Source organism: Gadus morhua, chromosome 16, assembly GCF_902167405.1.
Source record: "Gadus morhua chromosome 16, gadMor3.0, whole genome shotgun sequence".
Taxonomy (NCBI): domain Eukaryota; kingdom Metazoa; phylum Chordata; class Actinopteri; order Gadiformes; family Gadidae; genus Gadus; species Gadus morhua.
Window position 1 is genome coordinate 15,299,629 of NC_044063.1, and position 21,920 is coordinate 15,321,548.

At 43.3% G+C, this 21,920-nt stretch overlaps 1 protein-coding gene across 1 annotated transcript in view; it reads left to right on the top strand.

The window, feature by feature from the left end:
* Window positions 1–8,967: 8,967 nt before the first annotated feature.
* st3gal4 (ST3 beta-galactoside alpha-2,3-sialyltransferase 4) overlaps window positions 8,968–21,920 on the top strand; it is a 45,043-nt gene continuing 32,090 nt past the window's right edge. The window contains exons 1-3 of the mRNA XM_030380437.1: window positions 8,968–9,057; window positions 10,968–11,028; window positions 18,429–18,510. Of these exons, the coding sequence (XP_030236297.1) occupies window positions 10,977–11,028; window positions 18,429–18,510 (134 nt within the window). The 5' untranslated portion in view covers window positions 8,968–9,057; window positions 10,968–10,976. The remainder of the gene's footprint in view (window positions 9,058–10,967; window positions 11,029–18,428; window positions 18,511–21,920) is intronic.

Consider the following 21,920-nt stretch of genomic DNA (forward strand, 5'->3'; position numbering starts at 1 on the left):
TTCGCGTGAACGCGCATTCGCTTATTGTCAACGCCGCATACTTTTATTTAGTTCGAGGCGCTCTTCCTTCTGACAACATTAGTCAAAAGTAGTGTTTATATTATATCAGAACATCAAAAGTTGAGCAACTTATCACAGAAAGCGATGGCATATTTTCGGTTGTAAGTTTTAAGACGAACACATCGCAATGGAACCTCCGACGACCCATGTACGCTGCAACATTCAAGATAATGAACTACGAGGGCACTTAAATACCTAATAGTTAATTAGTTAAAAGTAATACATTTATGCATTATGTTATTTACTCATATTAATGTTGACGTCTTGGTAGCCTACCATAGAAAGCACATTTAACTGTGACTGATCCAAAATTAAGGAAATCCTTTACAGACTGAGTGAGCACAGCCTCGCCATCGAGAGAGGCCACCACAGGCCTGTGTTGGCCTGTGAAGGATATTGGATATATTCAATGTATATTCAATGTATCCAATATATATTTTGGATATATTGAATGTATATATACTGGATATATTCAATATCCAGCCAATTTAGCCTGCCATATTCATCACCCCTCTCCTATTTCTTGTTTGCACAGTCTGAGAAACGTATTGATGGTTGAGTGTTGAGTGTTACTGAAAAGACAACATTTTCTTCATTATGAAGTCTTCGGGTTTGAACTTCAGGTGGCCTTTCACCAATTATCACGAGAGTTTAGGTGAGTGACAGCTCACAGTCCTGTGGTGGCCTGGGAAGGATATTGGATATATTCAATATGTATTCAATATATATTTAATATATCGAATATATATTTTGGATATATTGAATATATATTGAATATATGTGGATATATTCAATATCCAGCCAATTTATCTAATCTCATCTTCATCCGCTTATCCGGGGTCGGGTCGCGGGGGGAGCAGCTCAAGCAGGGGGCCCCAGACTTCCCTTTCCCGGGCCACATTGACCAGCTCTGACGGGGGGATCCCGAGGCGTTCCCAGGCAAGTGTTGAGATATAATCTCTCCACCTAGTCCCGGGTCTTCCCCGAGGTCTCCTCCCCACTGGACGTGCCTTAAACACCTCCCAAGGAAGGCGCCCAGTGGGCATCCTTACCAGATGCCTGAACCACCTCAGCTGACTCCTTTCTAAGTAAAGGAGCAGCGGCTCTAATCCGAGTTCCTCACCGATGGCTGAGCTTCTCACCCTATTCCTAAGGGAGACGCCAGCCACCCTTCTGAGAAAACTCATCTCGGCCGCTTGCACCCGCGATCTCGTCCTTTCGGTCATCACCCAACCCTCATGACCATAGGTGAGGATGTGAACGAAGATCGACCGGTAGATCGAGAGCTTTGCCTTGCGGCTCAGCTCTCTTTTCGTTACATTACATTTACATATATATATCCAGGTCACGAAGACGGAGGGACGGACAGACCGGGGTTACAGGGCGGTACCGCCGCTGGATCCCGCTCTGTGCTGTCTTTGGAGTGAAGACGGGGCTCAGCGACCGCTGCCCCACTCCCAAAGACCAGCTGACGGCCAAGCTTACAGACAGAGCGCATCGGTGTATGATGCAGCAAGAGGCTGTTATGAATAACATCGCCCTGCTGGCGCATAACATCTCCACCATGACGGTTAACCCTCATCGTCTGGCCGAACAGGCAGTCGACGTGCTCTCCTCCTGGCCCCCAGGCTTACCAGCCCTGCCCGGCTCCATCGCAGGCTGCGGCCAGCGGCCAGCGAAGGCCCCGGGCAGCGGGCTCATGGGGCTATGTCCCGCCCCACAAGCGCCGGCGAAGGCAATTACGGGGCGAGGGAGAAGCGTGTGACAGCGAGAAACACCTCTTTACCAAAGACGGCTGTTTTTTCCCCACACAGTTAACGCTGGAGCCTACCGGCCCGACCATAACTGTTTCTCACGCATCTCCCACCACATATAGGCAGGCCGTCAATAAACCTTGTATTATTGATCGAGCCAGCCCTTCATTAACTTTACCAAGGCAGCCTCGCCCGGCTTACTAGCCCCGCCCGCCTCCATCGCAGGCTGCGGCGAGTGGCCAGCAAAGGCCTCGGGCAGCGGGCTCATGGGGTGATGTCCCGCCCCACAAGCGCCGGGACAAGGCGTCGGCTGCGTCGTCTCCCGCTGCGTTGTCTCCCGCTGCGTCGTCTCCCGCGGCCTCTTCTCCCGCGGCCTCTTCTCCCGGCGGCGTCGTTTCCGGCTGCGTCGTCTCCGGCTGCGTCGTCTTTTGCGGCGGGAATATATTGAATATATATTGAATATATCCAATATCCTTCACAGGCCACCACAGGCCTGTGGTGGCCTCTCTCGATGGCGAGGCTGTGCTCAATGAGTCTACATAGTAAAGGATTTCCTTAAGGTGCGGCCACACCAGACGTGTATCTCGCGTACTTCGCGTATAAAATCGCCATTTTTTCCATAGGGAACCATTGGTTTACACGCGTATTACGCGTTTCACGCGTATAAGCAACATTTTACGCGCGTAACGCGCGTATGAGGCGCGTATATTTACGCGCTATACGCGTGTATATCGCGTACATTTCAAGAGTTCAAAAAAATTAACTTTTTACGCTCATACGCATGACGATTAGCTGCGTTGCCCAATCAGCGTTGAGCTTGACCCGACGTCACTGGCAGAGAGTAGTGAGCTTGGACAGAAGCATACGGCAGACATCTTTCTTTATTCTGTGTGGAAATAGTAACATAGTTACGCCATTAAATGCTTTTATGGAAACATTTCTAGCGAGAAATGTGCATTTTACTTTCATAATGTTCGCTCGGTGAATGTGAAGGATGTTTGGTTTGATAGTTATGACGAAGAGGGAACGCTCCGTTCACTTGCATGGACAGAGTCTCTGGTTACTAAGCAACCTCAAGGTCTTGGCGGACTATATATCTGCTGATCAACACTACGAATGCTGGAAACACACCAGACACACCATGTGAAGTTATTTAACCCGATTATTGTTATTTATATCCGAGATTATTTAATCTAACCCGATCTAAACTCTATCACCCAAACACGGCGGCGTTTGGGTTTCCTACCTCGGACTCCAGCGCAGCCACTAGGGCTGTCAAAATCGCTCAAAAATGACATTCGAATGTTCGTTTGGAAAAAAATCATGAATTCGAACTATTCGAATATCTGGTTGCCTATTTTACGCAGTTGCCGTCAATATGTCAATAATGCGACAAAACCATGGTTCAAATTAGCGGGATATATATATATCCTATAAACAGCCCAGTAACGTGGAGGCCTAATCATGAAAAGCCACAACTTTGTATCGCTTGCATTTCACCACCACACCTGCAAGCGCGCAAACTATAGTAATCTGAAGAAGACGCCCGCTTCTGAATGTTACAAAGTATGCTAGTGGTAATGTTCCTTGCTTTGCTTACCAAGTTACCATTTATCGATAAGGCCTATTAAAATCGATAAAGAAAAATATGCATGTCGCCTACGTCTTCCACCATGCCAGCGAAAGGGCCAGCACTACGCACCGTTCGGATTCATGAAAAAAAAGCTGTCTCGGACTTTGCCGAGAACATTGCGTTATAGCAGCTTTCACCAGCCAGACTACTAGCTCCCTGAGCTCTACTTCGGATGCTTATTGAATGGCATAGCCGAGCTGGAATACCTATATCCAAGTACGGAAACCCCGTGGGGATAAAATACATTCGCTCTTCACAATACTAGTCTGTTACACTTGTACCGCGGGAGTGTTTTTTCACATTCGAATATTATGAGGGAAATCGCGAACAGACAGAGGCTCATTCACAAAGCAGATAGAGGCGCTTGTACCGCGGAAGTGTTTTTTCACATTCAAATATTAATTTTCACGTTCGAATTCGCGTTTTTGGATACTTTTCGAACGAATATTTGAACTTCGAATATTCGTTGACAGCCCTAGCAGCCACGGCCGACAACTTTCTTTATTCTGGGTTGAAATAGTAACATAGTTACGCCATTAAATGCGTTTATGGAAACATTTTTAGCGAGAAATGTGCATTGTACTTTCGTAATGTTCGCTCGGTGAATGTGAAGGATGTTTGGTTTGATAGTTATGACGAAGAGGGAACGCTCCGTTCACTTGCATTGACATGGACTCATTTAGGCGAGTGACGTAGGCGCGTATAGCGCGTATGGCGCGTATGGCGCGTATGCGACCATTTTTGACACAAAATGGTCAAGAAACATTTTACGCGAAAATTACGCGAGATACGCGTCTGGTGTGGCCGCACCTTTAGTTTTGGATCAGTCACAGTTAAATGTGCTCTCTAGGGTAGGCTACCAAGAGGTTGTCAAAATTAATATGAGTAAATAACATAATGCATAAATGTATTACTTTTAACTATTTAACTATTACGTATTTAAGTACTCTCGTAGTTCATTGTCGTGAATGTTGTAGCGTACATGGGTCGTCTGAGGTTTCATTGCGATGTGTTCGTCTTAAACTTACAACCTAAAATATGCCATCGCTTTCTGTGATAAGTTGCTCAACTTATGATGTTCTGATATAATATGAACACGCATTTTTGACTAATATTGTCAGAAGGAATGAACTAAATGAAAGTATGGGGCGTTGACAATAAGCGTTCACGCGAAGGGGGGTTGTAATATGCGGGGGGGTCGAGATTCGGCACAACACCTTGTTAACACACACTTGCACGTACACAAAAGGAGTGACCTTGTCAGAAGTTGGGATTTCCGTCAAGTTGGAAAGAAATGGGCAGATTCTGAGTTTGCGGTTTAATAGATCATCAGTGAAACATCGTTGCGACACAAATGACACCTCTAGCTAAATGTAGCCTAATAACCTAGAGGAGCAGCTACAACCTTGTTTTCATCAAAACAAGGCGTCTTTAGAGAACGGTGAATTGCATTGGCGTCTTTGAGCTGTCGGATTTCATACGCGAGGATAGGGACCGTCTGCAAAGTGCAAAACTGAAAACGACCACAATGGTCAAATTTTAATAGCGTCGCCATTATTGACTCTAGAGCCCAAAAACATGTTCAATATAGGCATGGCCTCTATATGGTCTTACTACAACCTTTAGTTTTGAAAAATATATCTCTTCTTATTTTTGAGGAATTTTTATTTAGCAACAATTTGAATAGCTTCACCATTGTTGATTCTAGAGCCCCAAAACTTGCTCCATAAAGGCATAGCCTCTATATGGTCTTACTACAACGTTTCCTTTGGAAAAATGTATCTCCTCTTATTTTTAAGGAATTTCACAAAATCGATACAGTAAAATCACATGGTTCCATGTGTACAAGTAGTCTGCCAAACCGTTAATATGGTCATATCAGTCAGTCCCGAAACGTATACGCATAATTTTGTCTATAGCTCACTTCAAAGTGCTAACATAATGCAATTTGCAAAGGCGAAAATATGCATATGCGAGGTTTTCAAAAGGAAATTTATTAAGAATTGACACAGTAAAATCACATGGTTACGTGTGTACAAGTGGTCAGTACAACGTTTAATATGGTCATATCAGTCAGTGCCAGAACTTATCTATTATTTTGTCTATAGCTCACTTCAAAGTGCTACCATAATGCAATTTGCAAAGGCCAAAATATTCATATGTGAGGGATTCAAAGGACATTTTTTCAAAATCCATACTGTAAAATCACATGGTTACTTGTGTACAAATAGTCAGCACACCGGTAATATATCATATCATTCAGTCCCGGAACTCATGTATAATTTTGTCTATAGCTCACTTCAAAGTGCTAACATCATGCATTTTGCGAAGGCCAAAATATGCATATGGGAGGTATTCAAAGGACATTATTTCAAAATCTATACAGTAAAATCACATGGCTACTAGTTAGGGCTGAACGATCTATCGTTTTCGACCGAAAATCGCGATCTCAAGCATTACGATTTTGGGATCGTCAAAGCTGCGTTTTCTTTTTTTTATTTTTTTTTTTATTTTTTTTTTTTTTACAAAAGTGCAATTATTTTGATAATGATGAGCCATTGAAGCAAGTATACTTAAGAAAGAGGGCTCCCTTTTTATTTGACTTTTTTGGTTGTTGTTTCTTAGGTACTTGAATAAACAGTCTTGCATTTGAAATCTGTTGCCAGCAGTTTTCATTATTGCATTACCTTAATGGAATTCATTGGTTATATTAATTTATACTGAAACTTGATTTAAAGAAAATAAATCGTGGTTGAAATCGAAACCGCAATCTCTACCAGAAAAATCGCAATTTCAATTTTTTCTTAAAATCGTTCAGCCCTACTACTAGTGTACAAGTAGTCGGGACAACAGTTAGTATAGTCATATCATTCAGTCCCGGAATTTATCTATAATTTTTTTCTATAACTCACTTCAATGTGCTAACATAATGCAATTTGCAAAGGCCAAAATATGCATGTGAGGTTTTCAAGGGACATTTTCTCAAAATCTATAAGTAAAATCACATGGTTCCGTGTGTACAGGTAGTCAGCACAACGGTTAATATGGTCATATCAGTCAGTGCCGGAACTTATGCATAATTTTGTCTATAGCTCACTTCAAATTGCTAGCATAATGCAATTTGCAAAGGGCAAACGGAAGTAGAATCATAACAGCGTCATGAGGTGTCGTTCACGCGAACTTCCGACATCTCGAAAATGTTTTCCCTATAATTTCCAGCGATGTGAACGCACCAGGCATCAACGCTCCGAGACCGGAAATGACGTCAAAAGTGCACCTCGGAAAGCTGGCATCCGTGGATTCAGGTACACACCATCAGTGTACGTTTAAATGCACAGTTTAATCTGATTGAAGCCATAGTTCTATCTCCTCAATTGGACAACTGCAATCATCCGAGTATACATGACGGTGAGAAAATCGATTCATTGGCCGAAGCATGTCATGCCCCGCTACGATAGGTGGCACTGTACCCATTTCAACTAGTGGTAGTAGAGCAACCAGCTGACCTCTTTACGTAACCATCAACAACAAATACGAGAAAGATGTTTTCAGTAGAGAGCTGTCAGTTCACTTCGGGTCCATGTAATTTCTCAGACGCTCCATTGTTCCGACCTCTGGGTCGTATGCAGACTCCTCCGGGCTGTGGACGGGTCCCAGAAGTAGATGTCCCTCTTCACTCCAATACAAGTGGGACCAGGAATGTGTCTCCGCAAAAAATATCTGGATATCGATCAAAGGCTCATAATTATCTTTATACGATGTACTAATAAAATGTAAGTTTTCTCTTTTCAAAACCCCACCTCAAACGTTTTATTAGCCATTGTTTGCAGGAGAAGCAAGGTTGGGCAGCTGAAAGGAGTCGTAGTGAAACAAATGTTCTTTCGGCTCGGCATCTGAAAGGGGTTAGTGCACGGCTCCATTAACTTCTCGTAGTCTCGAGTGGTAATAACGATTTTTGTTTTGTTTTAAAATACAAAAATGAAATCTATATAAAAGGTTTTTCTTTATTAGGTCAAAAAGGGACAAACTAATCTAAAATAATAGTATAAATCATAATTGTTAAATAATAATTATACCCCAGATGGCAGGAGGAGTGCAATTTATAGATCACATATAGTGAATCATCGGGGGGGTTAGCAATAGGATTCGACCGATATGGATTTTTTCAGGCCGATACCGTTTTTTTTTCATCAGCCTTAGCCGATAACCGATACGGCAATACCAATTTTCTTGAGCCAATATTTGGAGCCGATAATACCTTGGAAATCCAGAGTATTCGCGAGAGCACAATTTGAATTTGATTAGCGAGTCACTCTGGGAACGAGCAATATACTGGTGTATATTCTGGGCGTCCCCTGGCCCAGAACATTACTCAATCACATCGATGTATCAATATAGGCGGGCCAAAAGTGTTGCTGTTTTACCAACCGGATACGGCAAGAGTCTTATCTATTGGTTAGCTCCACTGGTCTGGATACGTCACCCCTTGGTTTCTTCTGATTGGTCATAGTGTTATCCAGTGATATTTTCAAATGCATGCTTGGTGCCGCCCCTCGAGTTGGGCCATTTTCATTACTCGTTGCCAGACCTCACAGCTTTCTAGATGTGGGTCTGGATCTCCAGGCTAAACCTTCGATAATTTACGTCATAAAAATGACACAATGATGTTAACAAATGTTCCAATGTCTCAATTAAAAAAAATTAACATTTATTGAACGGCTGATAATCACGGCCCAAAAAAGAAAAAAAGAAATCGGCCGATACAGAAAAAAATATTTGATATCAATCTTTGCGTTTTTTACGTGTATTGCTATCGGCCAATATTTTTTTGATAATATCGGCCAATCTCCATGGTCGGTAAACACTGCGACTATGCTTGCTCAGACCTCTCGCTTATGATGATATAATGCTAACAATGCTGGAAAACTTTTCTGCATCCGGAACGTCATGCACTAGGGCGTAGCTAGGGCCAAATCTCTCCTTAAAGAAAGGACAGCGGATTCCAAAATGGCGCCCATTCATTCCTATGAAAACTGGTGTTCCCGTGGACCTCGGAGCCCGTATTTTACTGGGGTCTCTCAGACAGAGGCTTTTCTGGAACTGTTCCCTTGGCATTGCCTAAGAATATTCTTTATGAGAGATACAGGTTCTCATCAGAGGGTATTCGCTATTTGAAGTCCTTGTTGGACCTTATGTAAACAATGCTTACTGTTGCGCATTGTGACTCCGTGAGAGGGTGGCAAAGTGGAGGTAGCGCGTCAGTCTTAAATATCTGCCTGCGCGACGGGGGTTCGACTCCAAAGGGTGAAGTCCCAATGAATTCCCAATTAAAAAGTCCCAATGATCATGCATATGGAATACTTATTCACTAAAGGTTATGGAATTATCTTTTGTGCTTATTTCAAACTTGAACCCATATTTTCAAGGCCGTGCTGGCACCACGTCTATGGGGGTAAAAAGGCATGATGATATACCGGTGAGATTTGAACCCCGGTCGCTTGTGTTTAGGTTTTATACTAATCCACTACGCCATCGCCGCTACCTTCCGGTCTACAGGCGTATGACCGGGTCCCCCGGGAGAAACTGTGGGAGGTGCTGCGGGAGTATGGGGTAAGGGGGTCTATCCTCAGGGCCATCCAATCTTTGTACTCCCAAAGCGAGAGCTGTGTTCGTGTTCTCGGCAGCCAGTCAGTTTCGTTCTCAGTGGGTGCTGGTCTCAGCCAGGGCTGCGCCTTGTCACCAATCCTGTTTGTGATATACATGGACAGGATATCGAGGCGTAGTCGTGGTGGGGAGGGGTTGCAGTTCGGTGGTCTGAGGATCTCGTCACTGCTTTTTGCAGATTATGTGGTCCTCATTGGATCATCGGCCTGTGACCTTCAGCACTCACTGGATCGGCTGGCGGCCGAGTGTGAAGCGGCTGGGATGAGGATCAGCACCGCTAAATCTGAGGCCATGACTCTTAGCAGGAAACCGGTGGATTGCTTACTCCGGGTAGGAAATGAGTCCTTAGCCCAAGTGAAGGAGTTCAAGTACCTCGGGGTCTTGTTCGCGAGTGAGAGTACTATGGAGCGTGAGATTGGCCGGAGAATCGGAGCAGCGGGGGCGGTATTGCGTTCGCTTTACCGCACCGTTGTGACGAAAAGAGAGCTGAGCCGCAAGGCAAAGCTCTCGATCTACCGGTCGATCTTCGTTCCTATCCTCACCTATGGTCATGAGGGCTGGGTGATGACCGAAAGGACGAGATCGCGGGTACAAGCGGCCGAGATGAGTTTTCTCAGAAGGGTGGCTGGCGTCTCCCTTAGGGATAGGGTGAGAAGCTCAGCCATCCGTGAGGAACTCGGATTAGAGCCGCTGCTCCTTTACTTAGAAAGGAGTCAGCTGAGGTGGTTCGGGCATCTGGTAAGGATGCCCACTGGGCGCCTTCCTTGGGAGGTGTTTCAGTCACGTCCAGTGGGGAGGAGACCTCGGGGAAGACCCAGGACTAGGTGGAGAGATTATATCTCAACACTGGCCTGGGAACGCCTCGGGATCCCCCCGTCAGAGCTGGTCAATGTGCCCCGGGAAAGGGAAGTCTGGGGCCCCCTGCTTGAGCTGCTCCCCCCGCGACCCGACCCCGGATAAGCGGATGACGATGACGATGAGGAGCGAGACTTCACCAGTGCTGGATATGTTAATCAAGAGCGGAGGAGTCAACTAAAACCATCAACAGTGGATGATGTGCTTTTTTTGCACAACAATCTAAAGCACCAAGCCAAACACCAGATAGTGTAATTCCCATCTAATGTTTCTAATTTTCCATCGGGTGCGGGTCGGGTGTCGATATCAATTTATAGCGAGTCTGGTCGGGCTACTGTCGGAACACGGGTCGGATGCGGTTTGAAGTATTGCGGGTAGGGGCGGGTGTGGGGTTTGTAAAAAAGATCCGTGCAGGACTGACTTGCACTGGCACACTGGCTGAAGGTCGTAAGAACGAGTCAATAGTTTGCTTGCTCATTGTAAACGCACGTAGCAGGTTTTGAAATCTTTCTTCTTCGCACAGACGTTTACGCACACCCGATAATCTCTAGGACCCTCCCCCTCGACACATTAACCACTTACAGTGGCCATTCCCTATTCTCCTTACACTCATTGGCCTGCTAAAGATTCCGGATTCATTGAAAAACCCCTTCGTTTAACGTTTAAAAAAAAGGGCAAATTTACTGGTCGCACATAGGCGACCAGATGGGAAAGTTGGTCGCACACTCGAATTTTCGACGCAAAATGCGACCATTTGGTCGCAGTCTGGAGCCCTTCCCTGATCTGCTGCCTCTTTGTTAATCCCTCCACCTTCCATGTCTCATTTGCTATACTTCTTCTATTTCTGTCTTTCACCCATGCAGCCACAGCCAGTGCGTTTACATGACCCAACAACCATTTCTCTCTCAACCACATCCATTTGACCATGTAACCTTAGTGAAATGAACCTTGTGGCTAGCTTCAGCAAGTTGAATATGTTTTATGTCCTGCTTTGTCATCAGATCATCATCATGCACAGTGATCTTCAGAGCCTGGATCATGTGAAGACGTTGAAGAGGAAAAGTAAGCTCCTTTACCAAAATCCACAATCGTAGATCTAATATATCATCTTGTTCTGTTTAGGGATGGGTCAGAATATCAGTTTATTCGTTCCCGACTGTCAAAGTCGATTTTTAACATTTGTGCCGTTAATTTTTTTCCCATTCAAATAAACAAGAATTAATGGACGGAACTAATGTTGGACACCTCGGAGGGTATTCGGAGGGTATTATCCCGCTTATACCATGGTCACATGCCAAAGAAAATGAATTAAGACCATTCATTTATATTTTTTTGCGGTTTACAATCCAAATATAAAGTTTTTCACAATCCATAACTTTGTTTCTCTGGTAACGCCTGAGGGTTTGAGTAATTCCTGCAACAATCATTACCCTTCCGTTAGGTTCTTATTCAACGGAAACTTTGTTCTCTCCAGTAAATAGGACGGACTTTAGCTTCGACTTGTCAATGGGAGGCATTCTAGTCCGCTCAGCTATGAGCTAGAGAGCTAATGTTATGCATTGTACATATTTATAATTCGAAATTTGTCCAAGCCTTTATACCACAGATACTATAGGGTCTAGAGCAGGCATCTGCAAATGGCGGACCGCGGTCCGGGTCCGGACCAAGTAAGGGTCCTATCCGGACCCATGAACAAGTAAAAATAATACGATTTTTTTTTTGATCTTCACAGAGCGAAGATCATGCACTCACCGAACTCCCCCCCTCCCTCCGTCTGTCTAGGCATGTGCACAATAGCGTCACTCAAAAAATAGCCAATGAAATCGTTTGTTCACCGGAAGAGCGATTTGGAATGAGAAAATGGCTTGCTCGAAAATTAGGAAAGTTGACCACGAAAACAGACATTTAAAATATGAATGGACTGAACAATACATTCTCCCGCAAGGCAGTACTAAACCTTCGTTGTGTCTTTTATGTGTTGAAACCGTGGCGCTGATAAAAAGCGGGAATATTAAGCGGCATTACGAATCCAAACACAGATCCTTTGAGGAAAAGTATTCCCAGAAGTCAGAAGTACCGTGGAAAATATCCGAGCTGAGAGCTCAGTATGAGCGGTCAACGTGAGTTTTCACACCAGGGATGGAAATGAACACCCACCACACGCCATTTGCGGGGTGGATTTGTATGGTGGCGGGTGAATTGTGTCACTTCACCCGCCACTGTGTCGGGTAATACTTTCCAGTCAGGTCCGATCAAATTTGCATATTTAATACATTCGTCATACGGCGCTGCACAGTTCCACAACCATTACTGTCAACATCCGGCCCACTTCATCTTCTACGCCTCTCTAGCTGAACTGCGACTGTCAACATCTGGGATAATATACCGGTAACAGCTCTCAAGTCTCACGCATTCGGCGTGAGACACACGCAAATCGGAAGAAGACGATGGGTGTGTCCCATAGACGACGTCATTGTCTTGCCGTCCCTCCCCGTTCTGTGATTAGTTCCCCATCTCAGGCGAAAATCTGATCCATGGAATCCAGGCTGCCCCGCAGCGCGAAATTAAATCGCGCACAAGGCAGCATGGCTATTGCTGCGTTCGAGTATTCTCCGCCGCCACGATCTGACGCCACGCCCACACTTCAAGCGTTTTATTATTTCGCTCGGTCGTTGGAGGAAAACATGGACGCCACCCGGAAAGCTGTTCGCGGTAGCATTGGCAGAGGACCAGGCGCTCCAAAATAAGTAGGCTATAGGCCATAGGCAGAGATACGGACGCAGTAAGGTATTGCAGTAATACGAGTGATTGAAATTGCCATTTAAACCACCAAAGTGGTCCAAGCACAATGAAAACAGTTCATATGTCAAGTCACAATGGGCGCAGCCATCTTGAGTTCTGTCTCTGTATTTTGCTCGGTCACCACTGAGTTCAACCGAGATGGCGAGTTCGCCGTCCGAGGAAAAGGGGCGTGTTTGTGCGTGTCGCTAGGCAACGTCCTCGGACCTCCGAGACAGATGGATATTAAAACGCAGCATATAGCCAGGCTATTTCGGAGGCGGGTTCAGAAATCCATTCATAAATTAACAGACGTGACTTTGACGTGAATTGTCTGGCTGGCTGAAATTTGAGAGGGGTTCTGGAAGTGTCCATGGTAAGATTTGTGTAACCAACGAGAGAGAGGTATGATCAGTTAAGCATGACGAAGGAGAAATGTATGGAAGTAAATCTGTGCCATTTTATTTTGCAAATAAAAAGCCATTGAATTCTAAGCACTGAATATTTATGCATTGAAATAACGTATCTGGACTTGAATTTCAACGAAATCAACGTCCCCACGTTGAAGTTTTTGACGTTGAATCTTTGATTTTTGAATTTTTAACATTGAAAAATAGAGCTGAATAGGAGTTCAATTCAAATCCAAATACGTTATTACAATGCATAAATATTCAGTGCTTAGAGTTCAATGGCTTTTTATTTTCAAAATCCAGCACAGATTTACTTCCATAGAAGTGACTCAAACATTTTGTGGTTGAGAGGGCGTATCGGTTTCCACCATAGGTTTCTACAGGAAAAAATCGATGTGGGGGTGGGGGAATCTAGAGCGGTTCTCCACATGAAGAAATATTCAGTTTCTATTGTCATTCCAAATGGATATGTTCAACAAAAAAACAGTAGCCTAGGCTACATTCATTTCCCCTGATGTCAGCAATGTTCCACTCTCAGCTGGAATTCACCGGTACACTAAAACCACGTGTCTTCTTTAGAGATCCCTTTATTTATTCACACAGTTCAGCAGCGGCATTCATTCAGAATCAGAGCCCACATTAAAGCTGCATTCAGGACGACTATCACTACCCAGCCGAAAAATAGATGTGCTATAAATGGTTTTGTATGTAGCAGTCAGGAACATGGGCATAGTTGTGGAAGTGCTGGTGTTAGAAAACAATGTTGACGGGAATTAAAGTGCTGCACATCGACTGTACAAACGTAGATTATTCATCACAAGAATTTTAATTCAGAAATTGAATAGGCTAATAAACTCTGAATTGTGAGATAAAATTCAGCATTCTGATAATAAAGTCAGAATACTTGGATAAAATCCGAATTCTGAAATTAAATCCAACATTAAAGGTTCATTTAAGAAGGTTCTCATCAGTCATTTGTCGCCTGGTCGTGGTGTCGAGTTTTTTTTAAAATAGTTCACTAGTCGTAGCGCGCAATCATTTGCAGTGTCAGAATTAGGAGAATTTAGTCACCATTCAGATTTCTCTGACACTGCAAATTAAAGCGCTACTACTAGCGAACTACTTTCAGCGTGACTGGAGAGAACTTCCTTAAATTAACCTTTAATGCTAGATTTGCATGAACGCTATTGTGTGAATTAGTTTGGTTCTCTTTCATGGAAGCCGGAAGAGGGAGAGTCCTTAATTTTTTTTACCATTATTGTTTTATTAACAAATTTCTCCTACAGGGGATTTTCTTTTCTTTCTTTCAAGTTTATTTCGAATATGTAGACAAAACAAAAACAAACAAATTTTGCAAAAAAAACAACAATAAAGCCATTCAAGAATGAATAACAAAAACAAAAATAATAATAGTAATAGTAAAAATAAAAAGCAAAAAGAAACAAGAAATAAAAATAAACATTAATGTAATGTAAATGATTGATAAAGTTCTATCTAGACTATTGAACAGAAAGAAACACTTGGTCATACTTTACACACTTTACCACAGCATTGGCCTACTGAATGCCACAGATATTTTCAGCATTGGACTGAATGCCACATAAATATATGTTTATGTTTTTGCACGTTTGCAACGTTTAAAAGTTCAGGGTATAAAGTCCAAGCATATGCCTCTACTTGTATTTCTTAAGCCAATAGTCTTTTGAGGCAGTGTTTTTTCTGAATATTAGTGTTAAAGGCCAATAATGCTTCCTATCATATGTTAGTTACCATGTCTGTGGACACATTTGTATGCAGTCATATGTAAATCTAAAAAAACAAATTGACTTATGGTGTAGCCATGCATGTTGTTTTATTGTTAATATGTCAATTTGATTTTTATTGAAAATACTTTGCATAGATGAATTATCCCCAAACTTGTCATCGTAAAACCTTTGAAATAAACATGACTTAACATGGCAGATACCTGTGTATTGTTAATCATATGCGCTAAGAGTGTAACGTTTTCAACTCAGTTCCTTAGTAGAACCCACTTACAGTAAAAATCACTTCTGATGGAAAAAAAGATGCGGATGAAAAACACTTTTCTTATCTATTGTTACTATTATATTGTTTAAAATGTACGCATATAGAAAAAATATATAGCGTATAAAAAGTGGCTGGTAAAAAAGATGAGTGGCTGGTAGATTTTTAGGGTTAGGTCTCATGGTCTCAATCACCGGATCACTCTTCGTCTCTACCATCATTGTTTGTAATCTACCTGCCACAGTGGCTGGTGGGCAAAAAAGTTAATTTCCATCCCTGCTTCACACACTCAGTTACCGGGCAGCAACGTGCACTGCAAATGAATGCTCACTTAAGATTGCATGGATTCGGGGCAACATACAAAAACTTTCTGTGACGCGACTGTTGTGAAGGAGTGCTTGAACGCCGCTGCCGAGACGTTACTTGAAGGTAAACAAAGTTATGAATTGTGTGAAAAAATAAAGCAAATCCCAATGTCAGCTGCAACGACAACCAGAAAATCCGAAATGTTATCAGATGACGCATTGTCAAAGCTTGATGTGGCTGTTCAGAGTGCCCCATCCTTAGCCATTGATGAGTCTTCAGATGTAACAGATAATGCCCAGCTTTTGGTTTATGTGCGATTTTTTCATCAAGACAAGAAAGAGATCTGTGAGGACCTGTTGGGTCTAACACCAATTGAGACACACAAAAGACGAGAAGATATTCATGAGGCTATTAAGGAGATGCTGTCAAAGAGGGGGATTGATCTAACAAAGGTTGTCTCAGTCACTACAGATGGGGTACCTGTTTTTCTTACTTGAAATGTAGGCCTAGTGTATCTGTTTTGTTTACTTGAAAAGTTACTTTGTCTTACTTGTTTTTCATGGTTAAAAGTAAGCTATTTGGAAATTGAAAGTAAATACATCTGAAATTATAAGGAAATATGCCGTGTTGATCGTATTCGACAAAAGTAGGCTATTAGGACGTGGTAGGTTAGCGGTTCAGACCTTTCTTGGAATGAATTTTTGTCTTGTTAAATTTTAATTGTGGACCCCTGGTTTAGAGCATATAACCGCGTTGTCCGATTACAGTTTCATCATTTTCACCAATTTACCAGCTCTCGTTTTGAAGACCGAATCACCGCGTCATTCTTTTCAATGGGAATTGTGACGGGGGGGTGGGGGTAAATCCAGCAACTTAGTACGGGGGTTGGAGATAATGGAACAAAAAAAGAAATACACTAGGGTTATGGCGTTGGACGATCTCATCGTCCGGCAGCCAGAGACCTGAAGTGTTAGTCTTCCGCGATCTGATCGCATTTCTCGAGGAGGATTAAGCAGTGCCATGTCGCCAAACTAGGACTGGGCGGCTTGAGAAAATGTACAGCGAATCAGCAGCCTCCCTCCATGAGATCCTGTCCTTAGCGGAGAAAGTTGCCATCCCCACCGATGGTTGGAAAGCGTTGATTACGGAGTCATGCGTGACCGTGACTTTTTTACTGACTGGGGCCCCGTCCACACAAAGCCGATTTCATGCCGAAACCGCAAAGGTCTTGTACGATTCGGGCCTTCCGTCCACACGAAGCCGGCGAATCCGCTGACCGAAACCGCAAACCTCTGAAACCACCCTCGGAGGTGGTTTCAAATCTACCCGGTTTCGTTTTGGATTTGTGTGGACGCCAGAAACCGACTGAAACCGTAAACCATATGACGTCATCGCCCCACCCCTCGACCCTCTAGCCAATGACTGTTAAGCCCGCGAAGTCTCAGAACTCACAACAACAAAGATTACTGTAGCAGAAGCAGCGCCCCTTATGGGCCTGGAATGTGTACTACAGCGTTTCTACAGATCTACCCGGTTTCGCTTGACTCCGTCTTTACGGAGATACTACGAAACCGGATAGATCGAAACCGTAACGCCTCGTTTCCACATACGTACATTCTCGTATGCGATCCAACCATCTCCGACCGAAAGTCCATTCATTCGTTCCCCCATCTTTTTGGCTGTCCGTAAATAAATTCATGTGCGTAGGTAAAACACTATCGACCCCTTCCGTAAATTTACGGAAGCACGGATACGAAAAACATACGTATGTGGAAACGAGGCATAACGGTTTCGCCTGTTTCGGCTTCGTGTGGACGGGGCCTAAGTTGTGCAGAGTGCGATCCTGCAGACCCGCTCAATAATAGAGAGGCACTCTGTTTTAGTGTGTGTATATTCAATTCAATGTTTTATATCTTAAACAAATTCTGTTGCGAAGAGGAGGCGCCCAGGATCAATATCCTAATTAAAAAGATTTAGTCGGCCAGCGCTGACACATTTGGCAGATTGTAAATTGAAATGAGGTATTGTAAACGTTCACAATCCTGCTCTGTGATGTTTAATTCATCATAATTTCTATTAACTTCTATTAACTATACTAACTGCATGGTAACCGTTTTTTCCTCTCTGCTAGTGCTTGCTCCTCAGATGCGGCGAATTTCAAAAGTGTCGGGCATGGTTTGTTGGCTGGCAGCTTTTCAGTGCGTCAACAGATCTCCAACACTTTCAAATGATGTTAATAATAAACAAATAAACATGAAATTCTTGGGATTTGTTCTGAAAATTAATATATGCATAATATTATTTTAAATCTGTTTTTATTTTTATTTTTTTATGAGAGGTACCAGATCTGCCTAAATAAGTACCGGAACACAGGGAGGCCAAAATTAAGAGTTGCCAGATCTTGTTCCGGCAGGATCCGGCTCAAATTAACCACTGGTCTAAAGCATATAACCGCGTTTTCTGATTACAGCTTAATGCATTTTTCACAATTTACCAGCTCTCGTTTTGAAGGATGAACAGACAATTTGACTGGAACTACTGAGCAGGTTGTTTTTTTGTGTTTAAGATATTAAGTGATTTCCTGCCGATTATCCATGGCTGTATTTGTGAATGTCAGCATACATCGAATAATCAAATATTCGTTCGTACCACCCAACTGATTATTCTACCATGAAAAATTTGAGTTATTCACATCCCTAGTTCTGTTTCACATGCTAATCTGACATTCATTGTCAGTTGTATTTCTCCTCACTCTTTGAGGAGGAAACCATCATAACAAATACTGTTATCAAACTTAAATGGCTTGGGAATACACTTTAACTCATTCAAGTGTTTCCTAACATGTACCCCTTTCAAATGTCTTCAATGAACTTCAAATTAATGTGGTTTCTCTTATATCTATTGTGTAACATACTGGCCTTTGCATGTCTTCTTTCCATCTAGGATTGTGGTTCAGGCTACTACTGGTGTTCCTGTTCTTCCTTTCCTGTGTTACTTCCTATTTCATATACCCTGTTATATCAAGGTAAACAGCGCCGGGAACAAGTTCTCTATTTTAATTAATCCTTAATAATATATTATCACCTTACCTGGGGGTAAACTTTTTTTGAACGGTTCTGGGATAGTTATTATCCACAGACTATCTAAGAAAGAAAGCTGAATCCTAAAGACGATATTTGTTCATTAGTTAGCTTTATCTGAAAACATTGAACATTGCTTTGGATTAAAGTATCTCCTAGACTGACTAAAGATCCAAATGGCCTGCCAGGCTGAGTATGAAGGAAAGTTTCACTGGGTGGATTAAGTCATGGGTGGATAATATCTTCAAACATAGTTCTTCAACAAAGCAGTGAAAACAGTCAAATTTCACAGGTTTAAATAGTGAATTTAGTGGGGGGAATTAACATTTTTGCACAAATTCACCTAAAAGCGCCAAATTTGGCACAGATGTAGCTAAGGTCACAAACAAATACAAACATTATATATTTTTCAGCTTAATTGGTCATGGGAAACACATATGAATGTTAATATTTATGAACTAGTGCATCTGGATCCCTTATTCCTCCAATTCCAATATGGCCGCTGTCCAAAAAAAGCAGTTTTGGCTGCAGTATGGGGCCTTACAGCCCATTGTTTGCGCAAATTCATCTACATGCACCAAATTTGGCACAGATGTAGCTGAGGGCATACTGAAATGATTTAGCCAGGGCGCCCGAGCCAATGTTCCCTGAGACCAAGATGGCTGCCAAATCCAATACGGCCGCCGTCTGAAAGGGATTCGTCCATAGCTTTTGAACCAGATGAGATACAAATACAAACTTGATGTATATTTTACCTTTTTTGACCATAGGAAACCCATTGGAATAATAACATTTATGATTGGCTATATCAGGACCCCCCAAATTCCCTCAATTCAATATGGCCGCTGACCTAAAAAGGTTTTTTGGCTAGAAAATTTGAACCAAATGCGCTACAAATGAGGATGTGGTGTCTATTTTTTTGTTTATTGACCACAGGAAGTCCATTGGCATATTTATATTAATGCTTGTGTAAGTCTGTAACCATTTTCATTGAAGACTGTAGTTGAAAAACTTTTTTTAACACAACTTTGAAGATTATTCTCAGTGTTGATTAATTTCCTCATAAAAGTGAAATGCTTTCAGTTTACCACAGGTGAATACATTCAAATTGTAATCATTTTTGAAAGAATAAGACACAACTATTATTGCAATGCAATATTTATTTCATGTCAAATTGTTAAAAGAATAATATAGTCAATTTGTCTAAAACTCTTAAAGGTTTGCTTAGCATAACAAAAAAACAGCAATAACATAAAAAACAACAGTGATCTCAATCACCGTATCACTCATCGTCTCTACCATCATTGTTTGTACAAGCACCCTCACATGCACAAATATAGAAGTGCAACAAACTCCGACTTTACAGCACTTACAGTGCCCTCTACATGCTTTCTTGCAGCCACAGTGGAGGAGAATGGTGCAGGCTTTACAGGCGTCTCCAAGATTAGTCCAGTAAGGTTCCCAAGTCTTGCTCGTAGAGTCTCAATACCATCCCCATGCATTGAACTCTGGTATATCTTGCTGGACAGCAGTTGCCTGATTTCAGTAGAAACTGGCCTGTAGCAGTGCTCTTTTAATGTGCTGAATCAGTGCAGCTTGGGTGGGAGGCAGGTTCTCGAGGGACTTGGTACCATTCGAGAAAAGGTGATGTCTAGCTTGATCTACGCAGCTGGAACCACAGCTCTTGCTGTACATGATGACAGCCATACGCTCCAGTCTTTGGACATGGACGTCATTGTTGATCTGTTCAGGGTCCGGGGTGAGGGTAACCAAGGATTCTGTGAGATCTGGTGTTGCCTCCCATGCTGCCAATGTGTTACAGATATACGAATGAGGCTTGGCTCTTTCTTCTGCAAAACATTTATTTCCTGTTGGAAATATAAACAGTTTACATTAGAGATGCTCTCTTTAGCGTAGCATACATTCATTAGCTATACCCATGTACTGTCCTACTTCGGCGCTACTGGTGTCAGTCACCGATGCCCAGCCACCTGTAAGGCCTAGAGCGCCCTCTGCTGGTGAATACGAGTTCGTCCAGCCAATAATGTAACCCTTTCAAAATACCTTGTGATAAGGCAGAACCTGTGTTAAGCTTGTTGACTTTGGCCTAAATATTGAGAGGGGGGGGGAAATAATCCTATGTCTTTTAATACACAGTGCCACACTCTCCCCCACTAAGTTAAATGTCACCTGACATTTCTGTGAAGTGAGCACATAGGTCAACGGGTTATTGTCTGTGTACAACGCAAATGATGTAGCGTGGAACAGGTAGTCACGGAAACGTTCACAGATGGCCCACTTCAACGGCAAAAACTCTAGTTTCCCGGAGTGCAGATGATACCTCTTTTCTGATGGACTTAAGGTGCGGGAGCCATACGCTATCACTCTCATCCTCCCTTCCTGTCGCTGATACAAAACAACTTGTGATGTGTCACAGTGTAACACGAACGGCTCAGTGAAGTCTGGATATCCCAGAACAGGAGGCTGTGTGAGTGCATGAATCAGCTCACTTAGTACTTCCTGGTGAGACCTTTCTTTTTCTCCACGGCTTTCTTGTGTTTTTGGCCTGGTGGGTCTGGGTTGTGACTTTCAGGGTTAGGGACAGTAGGGACAGTAAGCAGGTTGTACGATGGGTGGGCGATGCGGGAAAAGTTGGGGATAAACGGTCTGTAGTAGGAGATAAAACCCGAGCATTTGGCGTATATCCCCGTGGCAGGTGTTTTTTCCTTTAAGGCCCTCACCGGAGCCAACTCTGCGGGGTCCATGGTGTAACCCTGTCCTGTCACAACCTTGCCGAGAAACACCCTGGCCTTGAACATTTCGCATTTCTTTGGGGTCAGCTTTACACCATGTGCTTTATAGCGCTGGAGGACAAGGCGAATATGCTCTAGGTGATCTTCGAAGCTGCTGCTGTGCACTAGGTTGTCGTCCAGGTAAGGGAGACATATTGTGTCTCTGAGGCCAGCCAAACAGTGATCCATGCTCCTCTGGAATTCTGCTGGTGCAGAGCTTAGACCAAAGGGTATGCAAACCTATTTGTAGAGCCCCCAGGGTGTGATGAAGGCTGTCAAGGGGCGGCTTGCCTCATCCAGGTAGCCCGCGTGGTAGGCTTTACCCTGGTCCAAGACTGAGAACCATGAACTCCCGCCCAGGGCATCCAGCATGTCTTGAATCCCTGGTATTGGATGGCGGTCTGGGACTGACTTGCGGTTGAGTTCTCTGAAGTCGCAACAGAGGGGCAGACTGCCGTCTTTCTTGCGGACACAGACCACTGGCGACGAATAAGGGGATCGTGATGGTGTGATCCACCCTTTGTTCAACAGGTCCTGCAGGTACTCTTTAACTTCATTGTGAA